The following is a 27407-nucleotide window of genomic DNA, read 5'->3' on the forward strand; positions in this document are numbered from 1 at the left end:
ATATATAAATACATATTTGTGTGTATAAATACATATATTTGTGTATACGCTGCAGTGGTTCAGGGAGAAAGCCAAGAAGGCCTCGATTTTTTTAATTTACAGTATTTTTATTGCATCCAAAAGAACCCCAGAAATTCTCCCACTCTAAGGCAGCTTTGGGGCTCGCCCCTCCCTCCCCACACCCCCAGGTTTTGGGAAAACAGTCTTTTTTTTTTTTTTTCCTCCTCTTCCCCACCCCAGAGAAAGCAGCGCGGGGTCCTCTCACGCCCCGACCCTACAGGAATTCCCCGCGGAAGGGGCGGGAAGTGGCTCCCTGTGCCTGCCAGCGGCCCCGCAGTGTGCACAGGGCTTTGCCCTCCAGGCTCTCCAGCTCAGGGAATCCCAGCTGGTTCAGGACCTCGTAGACCCCAGCCACTGCTGCCACCTGAAAACAGAGCGAGAGGACACATTTAACTCCCCCGGGACGCTTCTGCCACCCCCAGGTGAGGATGAAAAGTCGCTGCGTCCCCCCCAGCCGGGCACCCACTCCCCTGCAGCACCCCTCCAGCTGCCCTCCAGCCCCAGTTTATACATTTTATAAGCCTCTTCCTTGCTGCTGGGGTCAGTCGTCACAGGGTTTGTTGGCTTTGGCACCTTCCTGCCAAAAAGCTACAATGGCGCCTTGTTTTTGCTAAAAACGCAGGGATTATGCAGCGGGAAGGGGCGCTTTGGGGGTCAAAGGCTCCTTGTATCCACAGGTTGGCTGTATTTCCCTTCCCTCCAGCGAACGGGGGGGTGGAATGGGCGGAGCTTTAAACCCACCTATTGAAGATGTGGCATTAAAAGGGCAGCACTAAAATGGGCAGCCCCAGAAGGGTGGAGCCCCAAAAAGGTGGACCCCCAAAAGGTGCAGCTTTAAAGATGCTCCAGCAACAGGGAGACAGAGGGCATTTGTAAACCCATGCATTGAAAATGCAGCACTAAAAGGTGCAGCATTAAAAAACCTTCACTAAAGGGTGCAGCCCCAAAAAGATGTGGCCCCAAAAACGTTGCCTCAAACCTTTTGATGCTGTACCACAAGGGGCTGCACTAAAAGATGCTCCAGCAAATGGGAACAGAGAGCAGATGGAAACCCATGCATTGAAAATGCAGTCCCAAAAGGCACAGCACTAAAAGACGCTCCAACAAATGGGAAGAGATATGAACCTGTGCATTGAAAACGCAGCCCAAAAAGGTGTAGCCCCAAAAAGGCACTGCCCCAAAAAGGTGCAACCCCCAAAATTTTGCCTTAAACCTTTTGGTGCTGTACCAAAAGGTGCTGCACCAAAAGATGCTCCAGCAAATGGGAACAGAGGGCAGATGGAAGCCCATGCATTGAAAATGCAGCCCCAAAAGGTGCAGCATTAAAAGATTCAATACCAGAAGGCACTGCATTAAAGGGAAGGTGCAGCAAACAGGAGGAAAGAGGGAACATGTAAACAGTGCATTGAAAATGCAGCCCAAAAAGGTGCTGCCCCAAAAATATATAACAGCAAGAAAAGGTAAAAATGCTAATAGTGAGAAAAGGTAAAAATGCTAATAGCAATAAAAACAATTAAAATAATAGAATACATCGACAGAAATAATACAAGGAAATAATAATAAAATACAGATTTTAAATAATAAAATAAAATGTGGTAATAAAATAATAACATGTAAATAAACTATAAAATATAGTAAGAGTAATAATAGCATCATTAAAATTGCCATGTCCTCAGCTTCCCCTCCTCCCCTCTGCCTCTCAGGCAGAATAACCCCCGCAGGCAGCAGCACACACACACCCCTATGCCACCCCCATGACATGTACCACCTCCAAAGTCCCTTTTCCAGGGAAATATACAGCCCCCTCAATGCTTGGATGTCAGGCAATGTGTTCCAAATAAATCCAGCAGCTGTAGCCCCCCTGAGCAGGAAATACGAATACTTTAGGGTCTCTTCCTCACACTCCTATTCCATATGGATAATTTAGGGACTCCCCATTTCATTTTTCCAGCTGGTTCCCAATTCCCTTGGATACCCAGTGCCACCATCCCCATGCTCCCAGACCCTGCGCCACTTGCCCTGGCCAGTCAGGGTTGGCTAGTGGCCTCCTAGCCCCAGATGCTGCAATCACACCTGGCAGATCAAACTAAACCCCTGGGAAACTCAAAAGAGGAGAAAAGGGCAGGTTTGGGGTGGGAGAGCACCCCATCCATGTGGTGGGACTCCATCCATCTCCAGTGGCTTTCCATGACTGCCCCCAGCCTGGGCAGCTTGCCCAGAGCAAAGGGACCACGGCTGATGCCCCAAACAATCCCGCAGAAATCATAACCAAATTACAGATGGTGTTCTGCTTCCCAGGGAATTCCCGTATTCCCATGTGAACGTGACGTTGGGTGAGGTCTGCTGGGGCAGGGAAGGCCTCACCTCGCGCATCCAGAGGCTGAAGGGCCTCTGCCAGGAGTCCTTCTTCTCCAGGTGCAGGTAGGCGTTGAAGAGGATCAGGTAGATGTAGCGCTCCAGGTACTGCAGGCTCCTCAGCTGCAGTGTCCGTGTCTCCTTCTCATCCTTGCCTGACTTTCCCTGGATGGAACAGGAACCTGGCTCTGGTACCTGCCTTGGGAGAGCATCCCAGAGGCAGCTCAGCCCTCACCCACGCTCCTTCTCCATCCCACTCTGGAAGCTGGGTGGTGAGGGACCCAGGAGGACCTCTGGAGCTATGGAAAAGCCATGGGAGGAGCATAGGAAGAGGGAGGAGCACTCTGGGGACAAAAATAAGCACATCCTTCCCTCCTGCTCCCACCGGCACTTGGCACTCCAGGCTCTCATCTCCTTGTGGTTTCCAGCGTACACCAACATTGCCTTTACAGGGCAGAGCTCAAAAATAGAGGAGGGATGGATAAACGGGTGGGGGGTGTGCCCAGGAGCCAGGAATAGGTGCCCAGGGGCAAACTGCACCCCAAGCCATGAGATCCTGCACTGCAAAGCATTTCCCCAGGGAAAAACAGCTCCCTGGAAAGCATTCCCCAGCTGGATTCAGCCTCTGTTGCCAGAGGAAGAGAAGACATGTGGCCACCCAGTGTCCCACTCTGAGGTTGATGGCCATTGCATCTTCTAGTATTATTTATATATATATATACATTTATCATAAATATCTATTTTATTATGGTTTATATTACAGATACTATAAAATTCATAGATTCATTGTTTATATTTATTGCTATTGTTATATATTGTATTTAATTATACAACAATTTTTATATAATAAATTTTATTAGTATTATTATAGCTCTTAAGAACAAGCTCTGCACAATGCTCCTTCTAGGAATCAATAAATAATAAATAAAACAATAAATAAGAGCCTTGATCCCACAGACCATCCCAAAGAGCAGCCACTCCTCACTTCAGCTCTGCCCTTTGGAAAAGGTCTCTCCTCCACATGTATGTGCCAGTATTTGTAGAGAGCAGATCCTATTATCTGTTATTTATCCTATTATTGCATTACCCTATTTATTTTTCATTCTATTATCCTATTACTTATCATTTTATTCTATTATCCTATTTATTTTTATTCAATTATCCTATTACTTATCATTTTATTCTATTATCCTATGGATTTTTCTTCTATTATCCTATTATGTATGATTTTATGCTATTATCCTATTGATTTTTCTTTTATTATCCTATTATTTATCATCTTATTAAATTCACCTATTTAGTGAATTATTCAATTATCATCTTATCATTATATCCACCTATTTATTTTTCTCCTATTATCTTATTATTTATGATCTTATTATCCTATCATTTCTCTTTTATCCCATTATTTATATTTTCTCACATTCTCCAGGTTTTTCCTCCCAGTTAGGAGTGGGAAGAGGTCAGAACAAACCAAGCCAACTTCCAAAGCACCTTTTCCTTCCCTCCTGCTTTGCCCTAACCCTGCAAAGCATCTCCCAGAATCTCAATTCCCACAATTCTCTTCTCCAAGCTGCTCATCATTGAGGAAAAAAATAAAAATAAATTAAAATTAAAGCATTTGCACACAGCCCTGGCAGAGAACAGAATTAAATCCATGAAACAGGTTGCAGCTCCTTTAGGGTGGGAATTTTTAGCTCTGCAGCAGCAAAGGATGAGATAAGGTAGGTGCAACTTCCCACCTGGCCACCTTCCCGTGATAAAGGAGGAAAAAGCAAACTTAAATTAAATTACTTACCCCAAATAAAATTAGATTAATAAATAATAAATAAATACGCAATAATAAATTTATTAATAATAAATAATAGCTATTGCTGCAAATAGTCAGGTCTCCAGAGGTTTTCCTCTCCCAGCCCCTCAAAAACAAAGCAGAGGACTCCAGAAACCAGGAGGCAAATCCCCAGGGAAGCTGCAGATGTTACTGGATGATTGAACATTTTGGTTTCTCTTCCCCTCATCGATCGTTCATGGCCATTAATTGAAAACACGGATCGATGGCAGCTGGAGCAAAAGCTGCAGTGAGGAATCACTGGCAGGACACGGCACAAACCATCCCAGGGAAGGAATGATGCCAGGGCCCGAGCTCAGCCTGTCCAAGGCCCCATGAAACAGTAGCACAGCTTAAAAAATTCCAAATCTGATCAAAATAATCCTTTCTCCTCTTCATCAGCTCCATAGAGGCTCCCAAGTAAAACAGGGCTGTGGACCACAGGCTCAGCTGGCCACGGGATGCCACTGGCACGGATGGGTCCCTTCCCAAGGATGGCTCCCCTTCCCAAAGATGGGTCTCCTTCCCGAGCTCAGAGGAGCAGGAGGAGCCTCTGGGGCTGGAAGCAGAGCGGGACAGACCAGTCCTGCCCTCTGCCGGCAGCACCTCACGGGATGGAAGGGATGCTGGATCACACGGAGGCTGGTGTGGGATGTGGGATGCAGGTCGGTGCCAGAATGGCAGCATTCTGGGTGGGATGTGGGACACTGAGAGATGGGTGGGATATTGGGTGGGATATGGGATGGCACCAGACAGGTGGGATGTGGGATAGGATTCAGGATGGCACCAGAAAGGCAGGGATGTCAAACAGCAGCAGACAGGTGGGACGCAGGATGGGAATGCACGATACAAGACAGCCCTGCGTGACCATGACCACAAGAGCCCTGGCATATCCCTCCAGAAAGCCTCATCCCAGGAAACCAACCAGCTTCAGCAGGGCTGGTCCCAGAGCCCGGCTGCCCCCTCTGGAATGGGGCAGTGGGAAGAGGCCGCTCACCTGGCGGTAGGTGCAGATGATGATCTCCCGCAGGTGGTAGTGCATGGGTGTCATGGTCTCACTGACCGTGTCCAGGGCCATGTCCACCTCCTTCTTCATCCGGTGACCGTCAGGCAGGAGCTGGACCACCTTCATCACCACCTGGAGCACGGGCAGAAGCAGAAGGGGCTTCACCAGGTGCCTGCTCCCCTTAATCCCACTGCTCTATCCCTGCCCAGGAGAGGATCCAGCCCCTCCAAACAAGCAGCTGTGGGTTAAGGCAGCAAAGAGCAGGCTTGGAGGGGGACCCCTAAAACAGAGTCATGGCCAAGGACTCACCTCAAACTCCCCTTTGGTGTACTTGGCATCAGGCACGCTCACGATTTCCTCCTCGCTCATCTCGGGGATGCCCTGGGGTGGTCAGAGGGGGCTGAGTCATTATGGGCTGCACAGCCCTGTCCTCGCTGCCCAACAGCTGAGCAGAAATGCAGAGCCTGCACCCAGCCCACCAGGGCCCAGGCAGCCCCCACCTCCCCTCTGCTGGGCAGAGAACACCCAAGTTTTATCCCTGCCCAAGGAGGGAGCCACATCTCTGGGACAGAGGACTGCTCCAGGCTCTGGCACAGGTTGCCCAGAGAAGCTGTGGCTGCCCCATCCCTGGAAGTGTCCAAGGCCAGGTTAGACAGGGCTTGGAGTAACCTGGGCTAGTGGAAGGTGTCCCTGCCCATGGCAGGGGGTGGAAGTGGATGAGCTTTAAGGTCCCTTCCAGCCCAAACCACTCCATGATCTCTCCTGCCCTTTAACCCTTCATCCTGGCATGGGAGCTCTCGGGAAGGGGGTAAAGGGATGCACCCACACATCTCCTGGAGCTCACTGGGGGTTAGGCATGCCAAGAAGTCAACATACAGATGTCCACCTCCTCCAGCCCACCCTGGCCCTGCCCACACTCCTTTCAACCCTCCAGAGCTTCCCCTGCCCCAGCCCAGCCCGCAGGGAGAGCCGCAGCCCCCGCACGCACATTGAAGTGCCAGAGGGTGAGCACGGCGATGACCATGGCCGTGGTGGTCCTGCCCCGCCCACTGCAGCAGTTGAACACGAAGGCTGCCCGCGAGTCCTCGGCCAGGGCGCTCTTCATCACCTCCAGCAGCCGGTCGAAGTCCTGCCAGGGGTGGAGCCAGTGGGTTTTTAGGGATGCAGCCCACTGCAGGTCAACACAGGTTGCCCACCTCCCTTCCTCACCGTGGCACCCCCCAGTCTCCCATACAGTCCGGTCTCCTTGCTCCCAGATCCATCCCTACCCAGCTGAAGGCACCCAGTCTCTCTCCCTGCCCTGGCAAGCACCCCACACCGGGCCTGGGCACGTCACTATAGCCCTGGCGCTGCATGGCACCGAGCAGCCAAGTGACAGTCACCCCACAGCAGCGGAGATGGCTTGGAAAGGAGGCAGCAGCACCATCCCATCCCCGGGGTACCTGCTCCTTGGGAGCACAGAAGTCAGGAATGGGGATGCGGCGGTAGGTGAGCCCCTGGCAGGAATTCTTCTGCTGGCTGAATATCTCCTGTATGGTCAGGCAGCTCTTGAACATCTTCATCTGCTTCTCTGCCTCCAGGTACACCTCCAGCCACTTCTGGCACTTCATCAGGTCACCCTTCAGGGCAGCCTCCAGTTTCTGCAGGGGACAGAGAAACCCTCACTGTAACACTCACTCCTCCTAATTTTTGTAGGGTTTTAATTATTTTTTTTTAGATGCAGGCTCACATCCCTCTCAAACACCCCATAGCCAACTCCAAATCCCACCTCAGGTCCTGGCCATCACTTCCACCCAGGACCACGGTCCCCACCATGCTTGATGGGAGCCTCAGGAGCATCATCTCCCACCACGCTGGGCAGCTCCTCCACAGAGCTGTGCTGCTGCTGCAGCCAAACCCCTGCACTGCCTATCTCCTCTGGAAACCCAGCTGGGAACATCTGCTCCCCTTTCCCCAGGTGCCTTTTACCCTGGCTTTTAAGGCAAACTCTAAATTCTTCTTGGGAGGATCTCTGCTTTGCTCCCTCATTCCCAAAGGAAAACAAAACCAAAACCAGCAGCGCCAGGGGGTGAGGGACTATCCAAGCCTCTGGGAAATCACCCACGAGGGCTCATGGGAGTATCTCCCAGCAGGCAGAGCTCACCTCTAGCTGCTGGGGTGAGGCAGTGGGCACAGGGATCAGCTCCTCCAGGTGCCCGGGCTCCCGCAGGGTGTAGATCTGCTCATTCCCCTCCAGCACCGCTTCTTCCCGGAGGTTGATCCAGACAATGCGGGCGTGTTTCCTCTTGGCATCCGTCAGGTACCGCAGGACACCGCCCAGGCTCTAGGGGAAAGGGAGGGCAAGGGAGATGGGAGGTCTGGGAGCCCGACGTGGGGTCCCTGCCCAGTGTGGGGTCCTGCCCCTCACCTTGGAGCTGGGCTGTGCTGTCCCATAGACAGGCATCTTGGGCACCCGTCGGAAGTTGGCCACACTCATCTCCTTGGCAGTGCTCAGCACGTCCGGGCAGGAACGCTCATCTGCCACCTGCAACGGAGCAATGCCTGGGCAAGGGGTGCCCCTCCCAGCCATGGGGTTCCCAGCACCCCACAACCTCTCACCCACAGTCCCTGCTCAGGAGAAGTCCCCAAACCTTTCCAACAGCAGCATCCAGGGCTCAAAGCCACACGGCTGTGTTTCAAAGGTGGGAGATGCTCTTGCAGCACAACCTGCAAGGCACCAACAGCCCTGGGCTCCTTCACCCCACCACAGCCAAGGACCACCAGAAACACTGAGCTGCTGCTTAGGTTCACATCATGGGATGCTCCAGCACCCTGGTACCTTGGGTCTGTGGGGCCGGACACATCCATGTGCAGAGCATCTCTGCCCACACAGGCATCCTTCATAGAATCACAGGATGGTTTGGGTTGGAAGGATCCTTAAAGACCATCTAGTTCCATCCTTGCCAAGGATGCCAGCAGGACATGGACCCCAGACCCCAACGCTGACCCGGAGAACCCAAAGCGTCTGCCCCACAATGGGGAAACCCCTCTCTTCTCCCCACCCCCCAAACCTCTGTGAGGGACAGCAATCCCAGGAAGGCACCATTCCCGTCTCTACACCCAGGAGGGGCACTCACCAGCACTCGTGTGCCCTTGGTGACGAGGTCCATGGTGACGGTGAGCTCCGAGCAGTTCATGGCCGCCTGCAGCCGGTACAGCTCCGGGTGCCAGCACATCCACCTGCTGAAGCTGAGGGCAAAGCCCAGGGGGTACTGCCGGCGGGGGGCCGGGCAGGGACCACCGTCAGCTGGGCTTGACCCCCTGCCTGGGCACCACCCACGGCCCCACCGACAAAACCTCCTGGAAAACTCGGAGGTGGAAGCCCCTTCCCTCCCCACTGCACCACGAAGCAAAAAAAAAAAAAGAAAAAAAGGCAAAGAAAGGTTTCTTGGGGGGTCTTTTACCTGCTCATGAAGGTAGTAATTGAAAGCAATCAAGTAGTAGTAGCGTTCAAGACTCTGTAAAGTCCTCTGGAGGAAATACTCTTTGGTGCTGCTCCCCTGAAAGCACAGGCAGAGGGAATCCATGATGCTGACCCCACACAGAGCAGGAGGCTGGGAAAAAGCCCTACATGCTCTTCTCATGATTTATGGTTTTTTAATTAAACATTTCAAGTTTTCCATATTAAATGATGCTTAAAGACATAAATTTGTATTTCAGCTCAAACAAAAGCTTCCCTGTAGCCCAAGGACATGCTGGGAGCAGTTCCAACTGGACCCAAGGGCCCTGCTGTTGCATGGATACACTGTCCAGAAGTTAACAGGAGATTCAAACCCGGGGGGAGTGGGTTGGAAAATGCTAGGTCCTGCCCCCACCCCAGCCACCTCCATGGCCTTTGGATGAGGTGCATCCCTGGGGAGACAGGTCCCCTTGCCAGCCACACACCCTGTAATATCCTTCATTTCCAAGTGCCCCCTCTCTCCCTTCATGCCCAGAAGCATCCTGATGCACATGTAACTGGCTTCAGGCAAGCTCTCCTCCTCCTCTTCATCATTACCTCCCCAAAGAAGGCATGTGCCCCACCACAGCTATCCCCTCCCAGGGATGAAGCTCAAACCCTCAGGATTTTCCGTAATTCAGAAACCTCAGGGTGGGGGTTTGTACATCCAAGCATCCCATCCAACAAATTGACCAGCGAAGGATCCACAGCATGGCATCCACAAGCACACCTGGAGAGCCCATCAGGACCTGCTTCCCAGGGTATGATGGAAAATCCCATAAGATGGGGCTGTGCCCGGGGTCAGCTCGGCAAGTGGGGTTTGCTCATCCCTGAATTACGTGGCTGACTCATGAATATTTACTTGTTCTCCACAAGAGAAATCCGGCCTGCTGTCATTTATCAAGAGGAAAGGCAGTGGGATTTGCTGTGGGAACTCAAAACAAAGCCTGCAGGGATGGAGCCGTGCCGGGTTTGCCGGCAGCGCGGTGCTTCTGCCCCAGCACTCGGATTCCTGCAATCAAAACCAGCCCCGTGCTCTCACCCAAGGTAAATCTCTTAATGTTCCCCTTAAATAGGCTTTTGATGGAAAGGGAGATGATCCACTCACATCCCAGCTGTGCAGAGTTGGGTATCGTGGCTCAGCATCCCACACTGGGATCCACCAGCACCTCCATCACTTGAGGGCTTAAATCGCCATTTTTACCCCCCAAATCCAGGCAGAAACCCACTGTCCAGCGTGACCTCATTCTTCTATGCCCAGAAAAGCCCTTCCTCTCCCCACCCCAAAAAAGAAAAAATAATAATAAAAAAAAGAAAAATCGACCAGCTCACCCAATACCACTCCAACACCATAAAGCCCAGGCTGGTTTCCCCATGTCTGAGCATCATCCCCTCTCCCCTCCTCATCCTCCCCCCAGCACATTTTCCTGGCCCCTTGCCACTGTTTAAACCTGCTCTTGCTCCACAAAGACTTCAAATAAACACCCCTCAGGGCATGTTTACAGCAGTCCCCCAGCCATTTGTTTCCCCAGAGTCCAGGATGACACAGAACAGGGAAAAGCCAGGGAAAGGCTTCACTGCAGTAGGAAAATCCCTTGCCCTGTGCCAAAGATTCCCCTGCTATACAAGAGAACCTGCCAGCACATGAGCAGCACCAAACATACCCAAATTTGCCCTAAAAGGGGGCAAGGGGGATAAAATTTAGGATTTGCCATTAAATGCCAAAAAAGGGACTGTAAATGCCTTGTTTTCCCATCCTTTAATCATTTTCATGGGGTTCTTTTTTTGCTGCACAGTACCTGGTTTCAGATTGCTCTTTAAAACCAGCCCCAGCACTGCCACCCCACATTCAGCATTTAAATAGGAAAATTAATCTCCAAAGAGGCTGGGATTGGGACAGCACTTCTACCTGAGCTCCCTCCCTCCCTCCATCACCTAGTGTAGAGCCCTCCAGGCCAGGCAGGGGAGTCCCACAGCTTTCCATGCTGGAAAACCACCCTGATGGCTCTTTAAAACAATGGGAAACAAAATGCATCTACAGCTAGAAACGCCTGACCTTGAGTGACCATATTTGCAATGATCCCTCCCAGCTCCCGAGGACTTTTACCATCCAGGCTGATATCGATTTTCCAATTTTAGAGCTGACGAAACCAGGGCACAGGATATTATTTGCCCCTGAGGTCACCCACCAGAAGCAGCAGCGAAGCCCAAAACAGCCTGTTTTCCCCCCCAGTCCCAGCCTGCTCAATTTTATGGCTTTTGAAACAACTGGAAAGAAAAAAAAAAAAGAGAAGCCCCACAACCTTTCAGGTTTCACATTGCTGGGAAATCTCCAGCTCTCAGGAAGACCTGGATTTCCAGAATTTACATTCTTCTCATCCCAGCGCAAAACCAGCTCAATAAATTATCCCGTGCCGACAGCTCCATCCGTGCAATCCTCTAGTCACTGTACCTGGATCTGATAGTCCTCCCCGATCCCTTCCAGCTTCTTCTTGTTCTCGTAGATGGCTTCCTTCATGTCGTGCATCTCCGAGCAGGAGGCGATGGCACTGTCCACCTCAGGAGGAGCAGGGGGGAAATCGCTCCATAAGCCTTGGATCGGAGGGGAAACAATCCCTCCCCTCCCAGCCACCCCACCAGGGGCTTCAGCAGCACCCCCTTACCTCCTCGACCATCTGCTGGCCTTTGGGGACCATCTCGATGAAGGCCTGGATGACCCGGAGCCTGTCCCTGGGAGGTGTTTTAGGCAGGTGGGGGAGGCTGGGGTGGGAGAAGGAGGAAATCAAACCAGTTATGGGGGCATGGGCATCCCCCCACCCCGACCCTGGGCTCTCCCCTGCTTACTCGGGCTTCTGGGCAGCTCCTCGGTGGTGGTGCAGGACGAGGGTGCCCATGGCCATGGCCAGGTTGGTCCTGCCCACGCCAGTCTGGCAGCCGAAGAGCAGTGCCGGGGGGGGCCTGCCGGGATCCCGCAGCAGCAGGCTGGGGCTCTCCTACGAGGGGGGACACAGGGATGGGTGGGGACCACAGCGCCTTCCAGGAGAGCCAGGTCTGCCCTGCCAATGGCTGGGGTGGGGGTGACAGCCCTGCCTGAGCACAGAGGGATAGGTGGCATCTCCCCTTTGCTCAGGGGATGGTGTGGACAGTCGAGGACAGCACAATGGGTGGTTCACTCATTGCATTCCCAGTGCCCTCTCCAGCCACCAGTGGATGCTGGCCTGTCCACCCCACTGGAGATGTTCCCACTACCCACCTCCAACGTGCTGAGATTTCACCTTCTAGAATTAAAAAAAAAGAAAAAAAAAGCAGCTCTGCCATGGAAAACTTCTGCACCAAATCTGGATAATTCCTCCCAAACCCGTTTAGGGAAGAGCCGCCTGCACACGGACACTGTGAGGTGGCCAGGGAGGGTCACATCCCACCAGGGGTAGGGACAAACAGCTGGACAACATGGACTTCTCCAGCAGGATCCTACAGCAAGTGGAATGGGAATTTGCAGGCAGAGGCATCCTCTAACAGGCAGCGCACAGGAAAGGTGCTCTCGAGAAATCGCGGTCCCCGATGCGGCACAGGAGCAAATCCCAACCCGGGGTGGCCCCCATGGACCAGGCGCTTTTCCCCGGCTCACCCTGAGGAAGCGGATGAAAGCGTCGAACTGCTCCTCCAAAGGGGCTCCCTCGGCGGGCAGGGGCAGCCGGTGGTACCTGCCGGGCACGGGGACAGCCCTCGTCAGGAGGACGGGGCCACCAAGCGGGACCATCCCCACCACGATGGAGGACACGTGGCTTAAGGGGGTATCAAGAGCCCCGACTGCGCGTGAGGAGGAGGAAGGGGGCACCTGTAGGAGGGCTGGAGGAAGATGGGTCTGCGGTAGACCTCCTCTGTCACCTGGATGTCCTCCTCACACTGCACCCGCACCGCGTGGGGCTCGTCCCGCAGCCGCTCAATGTCGTTGTACACGTAGTAGACGCTCTCGCTCAGCTGGGCGAAGTCATGGATCTGGAGGGGATGGGGAACCCCCGTCAAAACCTGCCTCTGAGCCGGGGGCACACCTGCACCCCGTCGCGGCTGGCATGGCGGCCCCTTCCCATCCCTCCTCACCTCCTTGCGGATGGCCAGCTCCAGGCTCTCCGCCCGCACTCCCCGCTGCAGGCACTGCAGGTTCTCATGGAGGTTCTCCTTGCCCCGGGGGGTGTAGGACACAAAGTCCCCCTCCAACCGCAGGAAGACCACAGGCTCCTCGCGGACGCAGAAGAAGACACACTCCTGAAAGAAAGGGGAGAGAGGCTGCCTAAAAGCTCTCTTGCCTTTTTCCACCCCAATTCCCACCCTGCCACCAACCTTGTGGCCCTCTCTCTGCAGCTTCTGCAGCACGAGCTTGAAGCCGTTGAGGCTGGGTTGGCCCATCCCGAACACGGCGTAGCCTCCTTTCGCTTGTCGGAAGTTGGGAGCGCCGCAGCTGCCAGTAGTGTTCAAGACATCTAATTTTCCATATACATCCCTGACCATGAAATATTTCCCCTGCAAAACAAGAGGGAAAGAGAGAAGCTGGGTGGGAAAGAGGGAAGTTGGTGGATTTGGGACTTAACGCATCCCAGAACACAGCTGAGAAGAGAAGTGGCTTTTTCTTGGTGATCTTCAAAATTAGCCCCCCCCAAAAAACCCTGAGGTCTAGAAATCCCAGGCTGAAACGGGATGGATGATGGAATTGGCAGTGGGATGCTCACCTGCACCAGGTAGTGCTCCAGCGTGGCCTCAGAAATGCGTCCCACTGTGTAGTTGGCCTTCAGCAGGTCATCGTGGATCTGGAACTCCTCCCTGCAGTTGTACCTGCAAGAGCCGTGTGCAGGTGGGTAAAGATAAAAAACCAATGGCACAGGTGGAGATTAAAAAAAACCCCAAACCAACAATATTTAGGGAAGAGAGTGGGGAAAAACAGAATTTTGGAGTGTCGAGGGGCTGCCAACGACTTACGTGATGACCACGGGCGCCACTTTGTTGGTGATGATGGACTTGGCCTTGCTGTTGTGGAGCCCCAGGGTCTGGAAGGAGTGGATGCTGAGGGAGCGCTGGTCCTCCATGCTGCCGTCTCCCGGCGCCCGGCTCTCCAGGGGGGATGCCGAAACCGCCTGCTGTGCCGCGCTGGCCGTCGTACCCATAATCTGTGGGCGGCTGCGCCGGGACAGGGAAGCAGCAGCAGCCGCGGGGAAAAAGGAGGAGGGAGAAAGAAAGAGAGAGAAAGGGAGGAGGAATTTATTTTTCAGCCGCTCCTGATTTAGGCAGGGAAAATCCCGGGCGGGCACAGGGCAACCCCCCTGCCGACACCCAGGCGAGGGAAGAAGCGCTAAGCCAGCCCTCTCCCTCCCGCTCCCACAAAAGGCTTCCTTCCCTCCTGCCATGCAGCTCCCTCCACCAGGGAGGTGAAAGTAGGGCCGAGGAGGGAAGGAATGGGAGGGGGGAAAAAAAGGGCGAAATGCTGGATCCGGTCCCTAAAACCTGCTGAGTCAGCACACGGCACTGCGGAGGGACACGGCGCCTCATCCCCTGCCTTCCCAGCACCCGCAAACCGCCCCAGGGTCCCTCCCTGCGCGGAAAACACTTGAACAGAGAGCAAATCTTATGAATATTTAGTAACTTGGGATGCAGGAGCGTGCCTGGAGCAGACCTGAGTGTGCAAATCTGCCTTCAAAGCAGCCAGTTATCCCCGGACTGCAGGAGTACCCAGGGCAGGTGGGGGACCCCCGAAAGCAGCCCCCCCTTCATCCCCAGGGAGCTCATCCCTAAACAAGGATGGAATCAAAAGGGCCAGGGCTGGCGGCAGCCAGGAGCATCCCGCCACACTCGACCGGTCCAGGACAATGAGCCGACTGTCTGCACCAGCCAGGGCCGGATCCTGGCTTCCAAATGAAGCGAGAGATGGCAAGGGGGCAGCCCGCAATACACAAAAACTCTGCCCACTCCTAACGAGACGGTCCCCAGTAAAATCTCTATTGTGTTGATGCTGCATGGGAATCACCCCGGCAGCACCCGAACGGGGACGGTACCTGCTCGGAGGCGACGCTCGGCACTGGGAATACTGGGATGGCTTTAACCCACCCCAACAAACCCTTTTGCAGCTGCTCCTCCTGCCTTACAAGCAGCACAGGATCAATCCCTGACTGAGATCCTAGGGAATGTGATGCCCCCAGCAGCTGCAAATGCTTCAAGTGGGGGGAAAAGCCTCCGGAAAATGTGCTATTTCGAGACGACCGTGCCCAGGCACACATTTTCCCCTCCTCCCCATCCTCCTTCCCTGCTCTGCAGAAAACTTGTTGCTCTACTGTGAATTTTCTGCACCATTAGGCAGCTTGGTTTCTTTTACACACAAGAGGAGGGGGGAGGAAAAAACCCCTCAGCTGTTTCAGGCCAGTGCAATTTCTCCAAGTCCTCATGTGTTTCTTTCACATAAACACTGTCGGGGCAAAAATAAAGGGAAAAAAGATAAATATATATAGTGAGGGTTTGAATGTTTCAGAGCAGGCACTCGTGGCTTTGGAGAGCTCAGGCAACAAGCAGGACTGGGGCATCCAGCCAGGATGCTTTTTTTCCCCTCATTTTGCTCAGAATGGGTGCATCTTTTCAACAGCAAGCTGGATCAATCCCTTTGGATTTGCTCCAGCATCCCCATGCTGGGGGATGGAGAATCCACCCCCAACTTGGAGTCAGGCATCTTCTGTATTTCCTTCATCCTTCTCGCCCCTCCCCACAGACACCCACCTTCACCCTGAATCCCTCAGGGATATTTTCTTTACCCGACAAACCACACCAAGAAATAACAGGCATAAAAGACGCCGGGCAGATTTGGAAATTGTCTTTCAAACCACAAAATGAATGGAGAGAGGAAATCACATTTCAGCTTCTTCCCCCACCCCGCCCTGCCTCCCTGCCTCGGTTGGGCAGGCAAAAACAAGCAAGAAAAGTACCGAAATTACCCAAAATGGGTGCTCTGGGCAGCCAGGGAAACTGCTCTAAAAAGCCACAGGGAGAGGGAAGCACTGGTGTTATCCATACAGGACCAGCTACTTACTGGTATTGCTGCATCTGATGGGAGCAGGAGGGTTTACACCCTCCCAGCACCCACCCTACAAGCTGGGACACAAACTGGGATGGGGAGGGAAGCAAAACCCTATCCCAGGAGAACAGACAAGATTATCTTGGCTGAAAACTCTTCCAAATATTGCTGGTGGCTGAGATGGAAAGAGTTGCAACGGGGCCACCATCACAGGCCAGCCAAAGGAGACAAGAGCCCAAGGAACAGCCTGGCAGGGACCAGCCCACCAAAGGGCTCTGGATTAACCCAAATATCAGGTTTTCCCCCAATATCTGGACACAGTCAGCAAACCCTATGAGAAATTCCTGCACTGCAACAGGTTGCCCAGAGAAGCTGTGGCTGCCCCATTCTTGGAAGCGTTTGAGGCCAGGCTGGATGGAGCTTTGAGCAACCTGGTCTAGTGGAAGGTGTCCCTGCCCATGGCAGGGGGTTGGAATGAGATGAGCTTTAAGGTTCTTTCCAGCCCAAACCAGTCCGGGAATCTACAATTTTAAGTTAGGAGGCTGGGCTGCATCCACATGGATTTTATAACAGATTACCAACTGGCCAGGGTGAGCTGGTTTTAAGCATCCCTTCCCTTGCACAACACAGTATTTAGGGGTTTCATTTCCAGGAGAGAGAGGATGCAGAGACAAACCCCCCTGCACAGCATCCTGGCCTCCTCTCTGCACCCTCTCCTCCTTTTCCTGGGACAAACCCCAGGAATACTCCCCCAGCCAGCTCATCCCCTCACAGCCCTAATCTCAGAGACCCAAAAGCCAAGCCTGAGATCAATCGTGGCCGTGGTTTGCCAACAAAGAGCCCATTTTCTCCCCAGCTCCCAAAAGAACCGACACCCTGCACGAGGGCATCCCACTGAACAAACCCGCACTGTTCTTCTCCAGGTGTTTTGCCGAAATTCAAAGCTCCAGCAGCCGCCAGCTAATTATTCCTGCTGCCTAACAAGGAAGCAGAGCCTCCAGGTGGGCAATGCAGAGATGCTTCCTTTCCCATCCAAACCCTGTTCCAAAACATCCAGCCCTGCCAATGCCAGAGGAGCCGCCAGCAGCACCAGGACGCTGGTTGAGCATCCCAAGAGGTGCCCCTTGAGCATCCCAAGAGGTGCCAATTGGGCTCAGCAGCCTCTCCCACCTAAGTTACAACGACACACAGTGCTCAGCCCTCCACCACCCCACCCCACAGAGCTGCTCCTCTCCCCCTCCACCCAGCACAGGGGTTATTCCCACACCCGGGGACCTGGCCAGGACTCAAAGCCAGAGCAAACAATGGACTAAATATAGTGGGAGGCAGCCGGGCTGCAGCTGCAGGATGCATCTGCCCCGGCCGCCGCGATGAGGAGGAAGCGTGCACTTGCCTGGTCACCTCGTTGTCAGCAGGAAATAAATCAAATAAATCTCCTTCCGTGCATCCTCGAGATATTTTATAGCTTTTAAAGCTCCTTTAAATGAAAAGCAAAGCCCTTTGGGAAGCAGCATCCTCCTGACACATCCATCCCTCTCTCGGTGTGGGGCGGCCCCAGCGGCTTTTCGGCACCAAGCTGGCACGGATGCATCCACAAGGGACTGAGGGTCACCCCTGGAGCACCACTGACCCAAGCAGGGAGGCAGGAAACACTGTGGTGGCCGGCAGGAAGCCCCAGTGCTGCCGGAGGGGCATCACCAAACCCCGGAGGAAGTGCTGGAGCCAAGCCCCCCTCCCCGATGTGCTCTTTAACCTTCTTTATCAAAAAACAGTGAAAATTAAAAATGCACAAACAGCTTTGCTGGAAGAGCCTGCCTGTGCCAGGAGACATCCCGGAGCAGAGGCTGTGGGAACCAGGCTCCTGTTGTTCCAGGTGATGCCGGAAGGAAGCAGCTCGGCTTCTTATAAACACATAATAAAACAAAAAAGAAAGGTGAGAAATAACACATTAAGCCGTGGTTGATTTGAAATGTGTTGTCCACCCATGGGGCTGCGAAGGCAAAATAAGGCAAAGAAGCCACAAGACCCAAAATGCGTCAAATCAACACAAAAGTGCCTTGGCAGGAGGAGGAAAAGGCCCTGGAAAGGCAAGTTCGCAGCAGACAGCTCTGATTTTACAAGCCTTGACTGATTTATTATTATCTTTAAAGGAGCAAAAGCAACCACCCTCCATCCTCACAAGCTCCTTGGAGAGCCAGCGTTGGCAGCCAAAAATATATCTCAATAGGCAGCATTTCCTAGAAAGTCCAGAGGTATTTCCCAATCAGGCCGAGATCGGTGCTGCCGACCCCCCGTGCACCCTGTGCTCCACCATCAGCATCTACCAACGGGGACAGGAAAGCATTGGTGGGATGCCTTCCCCAAAATCCAAGTGGAAACATCCAGAATAATCAGGACCAGGCATTTCACACCCCCTCCCCAACATGCTCCTGTCTTCTGGTGGAAAACCCAGTGCCACATCCCCACCCTCCATGTGACCAACCTGCCTTCAGATACTCGATTTAAAACTCCTTACCCTGAAGTCAGGGAAAGCTGTTTGAGACGAGGAATGGAGGAGAAAAAGAGGGCATGCAGGGATTTCAGCCCAGAAATGGGGGTGTGACTGTGCTCCCCATCACGAAGGCAGCCACCAGTGAGGGGGATACTGGTATCCATTGGGAGTGGTAGCCAGGCTGCAGCCCTTCTTCCCAAACCTGGTCTGCACTGACTTATTAATCAGCACTAGTAACACTCCTTGCTAAGCAGAGCCCAGAAGGAATTAAGATCCTGGAAGCGCTCAAGGCCAGGTTGGACAGGGCTTGGAGCAACCTGGTCTAGTGGAAGGTGTCGCTGCCCATGGAAATAGGGTGGACTAAAATGACATTTAAGGTCCCTTCCAACACAAACCACTCTGTGACTCCATGATTTTGCCAAGAGCCCACCTATAACAGCTACCACGTGCCAAAAAACTCCTTTACTGCAACTTTTAAAGCTCCCCCATCAGGTTCCCTCACACATCCCGCCAGTGCTGCTTTTTGGGCAGGCAGGAGGTGTTCAGGCTGCCTGCTCTTGAGGAGAGGGGTTTTATCAATGAGCATCAATGGAAAGAGGAACAAAGCCCCGACTTGGAAGCACCAGCCCTGCCAGTTGTGCTGTCAGCTCACTGCCAGCTGTTTCAAGATCTGTGAGCACTCTCACTGAAGGGTTTCCTTTCAACAGTGCAAAGAAAAAAAAACAAAAAAAAAAGCCATAAAGGCTGGAGATAAAGACTGGGAGCACCTCCAGAGAGACCAACGTCCTGCGGCAGAGCTTTTCTCCAACACCAAATAGTCCCCAGCTTGCCAGGAAGCACCACAGCCCCACACCCAACCCAGATCTGCCAAACTTTTCCCCGCCAGAGGTTCTGTGGTGTGACCCCAGGGGGGAGCAGGGGGTCTCCAGCAGTGGGGGACTCGGGCTGGCCCCCTCCCCACAACACCCCGCTCCCACCCCGGGGTGCCCAGCGCCAGGACGAGCCGGCCAGGGCGTTTCGGGAAGGCGAGGGCTATGATTTTGTGCTATTCATAGCAAACCACCGGCTCCCCTCCCAACGGGGGGAAGGCTGGTGGAGCAACGGGACGGCTCCTTTTACACGGGGCCGCTTTTCCACGCCGGGCTGTGCTGCAGGACCACACCTTTCCCGGGACAAGCAGCACCTTATGCACGCCCAGCACCCGCCGCGGTTTGGGATGCGGCAGGACACGGAGCTCGCGCTCCCAGGATCTCCTCTCCCCCCACCCCGCCTTCTTAAGATATAAAGCAAAACCAAGCAAATCCCAGGGGGTTTTTGCTCACAACAGAGACCTGCCCGTTATTTTTAGGCTCCGTGTCATTCGTGCAAAGGCATAATCACTTCCTGCCTTCCAGGAAGGAAATGTCCCACCGCCGCTGCCTGCACGCCTGCCTCCTCCTCAGGCAATGCCTGCCTGCTCTCAGCCCAGCCGCCCCAAAAAACGCTGTTCCCCCCCATCCAGGGAGGGTAAACAACCGGGACGCCGCTCGGTATGTGACGAGTACCACGGTCCGGAGCGCTGCAGGAAGAAGAGGGAGTGTTCGCCCCCGCCAGCACTAAGAGGATGCGCCGGGGAAAGGGCAGGGAAAGAGGTCCGGAAAAGTCCGGCAGCCATCGGAAACGCAGCCTGGATGAGGCTTCTGGACGTTTTCAGCCTCAAAAGCTACAGATGCCGGCCAGGAGCTCAGCGGGAACAGGCAGCCTTCCTCCTAGGACATCCCCCACGTCCCAGTGGCACGGCAGCGAGGGTGACCCCGTCCTGCTCGGGGGGGGTGGGAGCCCCCCGGGCTCTGCCCCGCACCCTGCACGTGCCAGCGGGAAACCCATCCCTGAGCCATCCCAGGCTTCCCGCTCCTCTCGTGCTCGCCAAGTGAGAGCTGCAGAGCCAAACCCCAGACCCCGAGCAGGGGAGGCACTGTGGTTACATCTGCTCCTCTTCCTCCTCCCTCCTCATCCTCCAGCAGGGAGCCATCCTGCAGCTCCCCGCTTCAGAGTCTGCTCCCCAGACGGCTTTTGGGGGTGTAAGGCAAGGGATGCAAACCCCAAAACTTACTTCGGGGGACTCGAGCCACAGCAGGCACGAGTCCCCGCTTGGGTCAGCCTCCAGCGAGGCAAAAAGAGGGAGAGAAAAGCCCCTATTAAATAGGAAACAGGACTGCAAAGGCAGGAGAGGTGGGAGGATGCCACGGGGCAGATGCTGGGCCTCAAAACTAGTGATCCATCTATTTTCCAGAGGTTTGAAGCCCAGCGTTGGCTCCGGATAAACTCTCCTTGCCACGGCTGGGGCACCTCGTGCCCACGCTGTAAGGTCTGTGTTCCTGGAGCAAAGCAAACCTTCTCCCCATCGCCCCCCGCGCTTTGGCTTGTGGGGACACACCCCGAGGGGACCCGTACCCAACAAACACCCCGGCTCCCCATCTCCCGGGCGGGGGGGTGGCAGCCACGCAGGATGGTGCTGGGAGACGGAGGGGGGGGCACCCTCGAGGGCCGAGCCTGCCCCCTCCACCCCCTTCCCCACGCACCGGGCTGGGAAACGAACCCCCACCAAACCTGGGGAAGGGACGAGAGGGGGAGCCGGTCCCGGGGGGGGCGGATGGCGAGTCCGGGGCGAGGGTGGGGGGAGGATGCCTGGGACCGGGATAGGGAGGATGGCCGGTCCCGGGGGGGGATACGGTACCTGGGGGCGGCTCCGGGCTCAGCTCCCGCGCCGGGCTGGCCACGCCGTCGGGCGCCCCATGGGGGCGGCGGGAGCGGTGGCGGGAGCGCAGCCCCGCGGCCGCGCCGACCGCCGGCGCCTCGGCGGGGGAGGGACCGGGCGGGGACGGGGATGGGGCCGAGGGGAGGCCGGTACCGCCCCCACCCCGCTCCGGGACACGCCCCCGGTACCGCCCCTTGCACCCCCTCCCAGCCCCGCGGGGACCCTCCGGCCACCGCACCGGCCCTCGGGGACCCCCAAAACGCAGCACTCCCAAACACAGTACCCGTCCCCTTGGGGACCCCCATTCACAGCACCCCCCATCCACAGTCCCTGTCCTCTTAGGGACCCCCTGACAAGATGCAGCCATCCCCTCGGGGACCCCCGGCACACAGTAGCCCGCACCCTTATCTCCTGTCCCCTCGGGGACCCCCGGCACACACCCCTCTCCCCCCAAACACAACACTCCCCAAAACACAGCCCCTGTCCCCTCGGGGACTCCCAGCACACAGCACCCCCCAACCACACTGATCCTTCCATACTCTCCCAGTGACACCTCCCTGGGACAGAGAGGGGACTGGCAGGTGTCACCACTCCAGGCAGGTTTGCAGTTTGGGGAACATCAAGGCAACACCTCTCAAAGCCAAAAAGCCCTTTTCCTTCCCAGAAATGGAAGAGCAAGGAAGGATGTGTGTGATGGGGGTCAGGGCAAGGGATGCTACAGGATCCAGGCTGGGATTGGTGTTAGGGGCCTGCAGGGAGCCCCTGCCCTGCTACTTTTGTACACAGACTGGCTTGGATTGGAAGGGACCTTCGAGAACATCTCGTTCCACCTCCTGCCATGGGCAGGGACACCTTCCACTAGCCCAGATTAATCCAAACCTCATCCAACCTGGCCTTGAACACTTCCAGGGATCCAGGGGCAGCCACAGCTTCTCTGGGCAACCTGTGCCAGGGCCTCCCCACCCTCACAGGGAAGAATTTCTCCCTAATACCTAATCTAACCCTCGTCTCTGGCAGTGCAAAGCCATTCCCCCTTGTCCTGTCACTTCATGCTCTTGTCCAAAGTCCCTCTCCAGCTCTCTTAGAGTCCCTTTAGCCATTGGAAGCGGCTCTAAGGTCTCCCTGGAACCTTCTCTTCTCCAGGCTGAACACCTCCAGCTCCCACCGCTGCCGTGCTGCTCCGGATCATCATTTATAGGATACCAACAGGCCGAAGGAAAAGGAGAAAAATGGCATTAACATGTTTAGTGGAGCTGGGAAGGAGGGCCAGGAATGTAAACGCAGCCCGGAGGCAGTCCGAAAATGGTAGCGGCTGGAAAGCAGGGCTGGAAAGTTTGTTCATCGGGATCCTAGATACTAGCCAGGCTCCCGGCCTCCAGCTCAGCCAAAACACCCTGCCCTGAGCTGCTCTGCTGCACTTCACAGTCCTAGATTGACATTTTATAACTTTTTAAAACTTATTTTATTTTAATTCTCCATTTTTAGCTCCGGATTCAGCATGTAGAAACTTCCTTGGGGAGGAGCACATCCAAAGGGATACACAGACACACAGCTCACTGCAGGGGCTTCAGAAGCCAGGATTAACAAATAAAAAACACCCCAAAATTCAGGAGGAAACCACTTGTCTCTTCCCTGAGCTTGGCATTTGCAGGAGCAAAGCCAGACCCGGAGGAAAGAAGCTCCCAAATGCCTCGTCAGCATTTTTCCCATGGTGTTCCTCTCCTCCGTACACACGCTCTGAAATTCCCTGACACTGCAGAACTGAACTGCAGCAATGAGCTCTGAATCCATGGGAGGTCACGGCAGGACCACGCTGAGTGTGGCCAAACCAGGGTGCACCGAGGGCACCCCCTAACCAGGTCTCAATCCTCCCATCTCAATCCCGCGGGATTGTTTTGGGAATGTGACGTGTCACTGTGATATTTCACACACAGAGCTGCATCCCCAAGTTTGCTGAAACACCTACAAAAGTTTGGGGGCACCCTCTGTAGCCAGAGGGAGAGGACAATCTGGTGCAGCCCATCCCTCAGTGCCCTCCCTGCCATGGGGGGAAAGGCTTTTGCTGCTCAGACCCCTCCCCAGTTAGAGTGGATGGTATAAAAGAGACTGACCTGGTTCAAAAACTTTTTAAAACATTATAAATTATAATATACTAACATATATTAATGGTGTCCCACCCCTGGAAGTATTCAAGGGCAGGTTGGATGGTGCTCTGAGCAACCTGGTCTAGTGGAAAGTGCCCCTGCCCATGGTTGGGGTGTTGGAACAAGATGGACTTTTAAGGTTGCTTCCTACCCAAACCATTCCATATGATTATTAAAATGACAATTGTCCCAGATCAGGACAATTTGTCCTAACACACCTCTATCAACATAGCCCCACCTCACCTGGGATCCTCCAGGAGCAGCAGGAATGGGGCAGCCAAGCCTACAGCACGAGCTGAGGGATGCAGCCGGGATTAAATATGCTCCTGGACATGGGGGAGACCACAGGTGGGGCTGCTTGGGACTGATGAGGCCCATCAGGGCCCTCAAGGATGAGCCCAGGTGGGGCTGGCTGTTCCCCCATGATCACACCCACCTGTTCTCCTTGTCCAGGACTGATTTCATATCACAAAATCATGGGATGTTTTGGGTTGGAAGGGACCTTCAAGACTATCTCGTTCCAACAGCCCTGACATAGGCAGGGGACACCTTCCACTAGACCAGGTTGCTCCAAGCCCCATCACACCCAGCCTTGAACACTTCAGGGATGGGGCAGCCACAACTAGAAACAGGACAAATTATCAGTTGGGGCAATTTTGGGCGTGGGAGACCTCTTTATGGGAAAATCAGATTTTTCTGTGCATGACATTTTGCAATTGAGCCCCCCCTTAACCCTCTGCTGTTGGTTCTGGGTTTGACCCTCCCCTGCTCTCTGTACCACTGGGGGTTGACCCGCAAGGGGGGTTTGCTCCAAAGGGAAGGGAAAATCCTCCCTGCACCCCAGGTCAAGGTCAGAAGAAAACTCCAGCACCCTGATTTAATAGAACCAAGATCTTTATTGATCTCACTGTAACAGCAACCACTGGCGAGAGCTTTTCTCCTCCCAAACACCTGCTTGAAGAGACGGTAAAAAACAGCAAAAATCCCAAATGGATCCCCTGACTAGCAGAGGAATGCCCCGGCGAGGCCAGGCACTCCCTCCCTGCTCTTCAGCCCCAAGCCTGATTATAGAAGAGAACCGGGACAAAGGCACTGGGATGGGGAATGGAGACAAAAGGAGGTTGGGAAAGGGGGCATTTAGGAAAAAAAAAAAAAGTGTTTTCCCTCTGGCTCCTGTCCATAAGTTACGTTGTCCTTGGATATTGTCTAATCATTTTTGGCTTGGAGAGCAGGTTTCCCAAAACGAGCAGCTGTGCCGAGGGCGCCGGGTCCCTGCATCCATGGTGGCCGTCCCCGCTCCACGAAGGATGTCCTCGCCCCCTGCCCCTGCCACTCCCTCGATCCGAGGGCCTAACCGACCTCCTAGGATCTTCACTTTAAGGAAAATATATTTATTTATATATAATATATATATTTGTGTGTGTCTTATCACCACCCACCCACACGCATTTCCACTTGCACTCACTCACTCGCGCGCCTACGACGGCCGGGCTACGTGTTCACCTTGCGCTTCCCAGGCCAGGGAAAAGGATGGGAAAGAGATCCCAATTCCCTTGGGTTGTGCTTTTGGATTCCTCCCCCCCTAAAATGAGCAGCAGCCCCACTCTCAAGAGAAAAGTTGGAAGATGGGAGCTCGCAACCAGCCACCGCGCCGACCCGCGCCAAACACGCCTAGAGAAATAAATTATGGGATGGAAAGTGCACAAAGCCTGTGGGATGTCCCTGTCCCCGGCATGCAGAGCCACGGATCCCCCAGGGCTGGGTACCGAGGTGGGGGGTGACCCCGGCAAGGGAGGGAGGGTGGATGGAGCAGGCACTCAGGTGGGGGCTGATAAAATGGCACTTGAGAAGGTTGCGGAGCTGGTGAAAGCTCCCAGCAGGCAGGAAAAATCAAAACAGGGGGGCACAGCAGAGCCCCACCATGCACGGCCTCACCCAGCACTGCTCGTCAAGGAGAGGGAGGAGGAAAAATAAATCCCATCTCTGGGCGGGGAAGGGGTTCAAGCTGCCAGGCACGGGATGGCCACGACGTGCCAGGCTGGCAAAGCCGCCGGCGGCAGGGAGGTTAACATGGAAATCCTTTATCCACGGCAGAATGATGGAGGTGGGAGGGAAGTCCCATCCCAGAGAGCAAGTAGAGGACGGCACCGATGCCAGCACCCTACAAATGGAGCACCCCGTCCCTGCGGTGCCTCACCAGCAAGCCCCCGAATCCCCGGGGACACCCAGCGATTCCTGAGACATCCAACGGTGCTAAGGGATCTCCCTCCTGTATTATTCACATTTTAAAGGGCTGGGGGAGTTAAAAAAAAAAAAGAGCACAACAAAGCACTTTCCCAGAGGCACTCGTCCCCAGCCCAGAAAAAGAGTTGTTGGGAGTAAAGTGCCCCTTTTTAGTACCAAAAATATAAAAGCAAGGGGTTTTTCTAACATATGGCTATGTCACTGTGAGTCCTGGCTGGTGGGCTGGGGACACAGCTCCTGGTTGAAGGGCCAAGATGGAAGAAATCCAGGTAGGAGAGATGTGGGCGCGCTGGCCAACACCACTGGGACTGTGTGGGACCCCCAGAGCACCAAAGGGAATGGGCTGCCGAAGCTGTCCTCTGTTGAATGCTGGCACATCCTGAAGGGGCTCAAAAAATACCCTCCTCAGGGTGCAAGCAGGCACGTGGGTTTAGGAGTGATGTTTCTTCCTCCTCCCAAGAGGCTGCCCAAATTTTCCGGGAGAAGGGGGCAAAGGGGATGACGCAGCTCCGGCAAGCTGATGGCAATGGGAGGTCTGGGATAGCAGGAGGGGGGTTTTGAGGGGGTACGAGGCAGCACAAGAGGCAAAGGGATGTTTCAGAAAGAAGCCCGGTGGAGATCAGGCTGTTGGTGGGTGGAGGAGGAGGAATAGGGCCGGATCCAGAAGGGATGCTCCATCTGGCACATGCTGGGATTGGTCACCCACAAAGGGGGACAAGACAGAGCTGCACTCCCCAAAAAAAGGGGGGAGGCGGGCGGGGAGGGGGACGCTGGTGGGGACCCACTGCCACCTCCGCCTCGCTGGGACAGATCCTGCTAAGCCGAATGGGGGGTGCACAGGTCTGGGGAGTCGCTGCCTCTCTGTGGTTCCTGCTCAGATATCCATCTCGAACTGAGCGTCGTCCCCTGGCAAGATGCAAGGAGAGACTCATTAGAGGGGCGTCCCCCCGGCCCAAATGTCCCCAGCCCACCCCGGGGGGTCCCTTACCCATGGATGGCTTCCCCTCCTGGTGGTTCAGGCTGTTGCTGTCCTCTTTGGGCTCCTCGCCGGCCTCGCCAGGGCTGGTGACGCCGGGAATGTTGGGGAGGTGACAAGGCGGGGTCTTGGCCATGGGGGAGTTGCGGCGGTCCAGCAGGAACTTGCGGTCGTAGATGATCCGGGTGCCTGGAGGGGGGAAGCGAGAGGAGAGTGGGAGAATCTGGTTCGGCAGCGCTTGTTTGCAGAAGGAGTTTCCCAGTGGGACGGGCGTCCCAGCCGAGGCTCTCCGCCAAGACCGGCGGGGAGGGCAGGGGGGTGCGCGCTGCCGCTCTGCCCGCTCTTATCTGGGCACGACACGCGATAATTCCACGCTGGACAAACAGCCCCGGCGGCACCTGGGTCCCGGCTGTCCCGGCGACTGGCGAGCTCGCGGCAGGGCTGGGCACGCGTCCCGGGGATGCCGATGGATGTGGCACCCCGAAACGCCCCGTGTCCCCCTCCCCTGCACAGGGACGAGGGATGTGACGATAGGGCCGAGCCCCAGTGCCCGCGTCCCACCGGGGCCTCTCGCCGCCCCGTCCGGGATCCGGCTCCCGCCCCGCCGGGACCCTCCGCGCCCCGGGACAATAATAAACCCACCTCCGAGCGCGCTGCTCTAAGGAGAGCGAGCGGCAGGCGCTGCCTGCGGACAGCACACAGAGGGGGAACAGGCGCGATACCCCGCGATAGGCGCGACACGCGGCGCCCGGAGCGGGCGGGCGGGCGGGCTGCCCCGCAGGCCCCGGGGCGGGCGCGGCGCTTTTACCTCCCGGCGTGGTGGAGAAGAGCGTCCCGCCGGGGGTGGTGCAGTAGTCGGCGGGCAGCTGCGCGGCGTCGCTGAGGGTGACGGTGCGGGTGGGGATGGCCCGGCTCTGGCTGGGCTGGCGGCCGGCGGACGACATGGCCCCGCTGCGGCCCCGCGCTTTGTCCCCGCGGAGGCGGCGCGGCCCGAGCGGCGCCGCCCCCGCCCCGGCACCGCCCCGCCCGCCGCCGGC

At 55.4% G+C, this 27407-nt stretch overlaps 2 protein-coding genes across 3 annotated transcripts; both read right to left on the bottom strand.

Annotated features, from left to right (window-relative positions):
* Positions 1 to 220: 220 nt before the first annotated feature.
* On the bottom strand, positions 221 to 21040 carry PALD1 (phosphatase domain containing paladin 1). Of its 2 annotated transcripts, none has more exons than XM_027693066.1 (20): positions 17569 to 17637; positions 13702 to 13899; positions 13455 to 13557; positions 13069 to 13248; positions 12829 to 12993; positions 12566 to 12726; positions 12356 to 12431; positions 11572 to 11720; positions 11391 to 11487; positions 11180 to 11284; positions 8693 to 8788; positions 8366 to 8500; positions 7657 to 7773; positions 7393 to 7572; positions 6692 to 6889; positions 6238 to 6378; positions 5559 to 5630; positions 5241 to 5381; positions 2425 to 2580; positions 221 to 424 (listed from the first exon to the last, which is right to left on the bottom strand). In XM_027693066.1, the coding sequence occupies exons 1-20, from the start codon at positions 17607 to 17609 to the stop codon at positions 275 to 277; spliced, it is 2661 nt and encodes an 886-aa protein (XP_027548867.1). In that variant the 5' UTR covers positions 17610 to 17637; the 3' UTR covers positions 221 to 274. The 2 variants fall into 2 exon arrangements, with proteins under 2 accessions (XP_027548867.1, XP_027548868.1); XM_027693067.1 differs by lacking the exon at positions 17569 to 17637 and adding an exon at positions 20986 to 21040 and having other exon boundaries at positions 275 to 424.
* Positions 21041 to 24026: 2986 nt separating this feature from the next.
* On the bottom strand, positions 24027 to 27330 carry EIF4EBP2 (eukaryotic translation initiation factor 4E binding protein 2). Its single transcript, XM_027693064.1, has 3 exons — positions 27179 to 27330; positions 26383 to 26559; positions 24027 to 26300 (listed from the first exon to the last, which is right to left on the bottom strand). Exons 1-3 carry the CDS (start codon positions 27312 to 27314, stop codon positions 26269 to 26271), a joined length of 345 nt encoding a protein of 114 aa, XP_027548865.1. The 5' UTR covers positions 27315 to 27330; the 3' UTR covers positions 24027 to 26268.
* Positions 27331 to 27407: the final 77 nt, after the last annotated feature.

This window comes from Neopelma chrysocephalum, unplaced genomic scaffold, assembly GCF_003984885.1.
Source record: "Neopelma chrysocephalum unplaced genomic scaffold, ASM398488v2 Primary Assembly neopelma1_89, whole genome shotgun sequence".
In the NCBI taxonomy this organism is placed as follows: domain Eukaryota; kingdom Metazoa; phylum Chordata; class Aves; order Passeriformes; family Pipridae; genus Neopelma; species Neopelma chrysocephalum.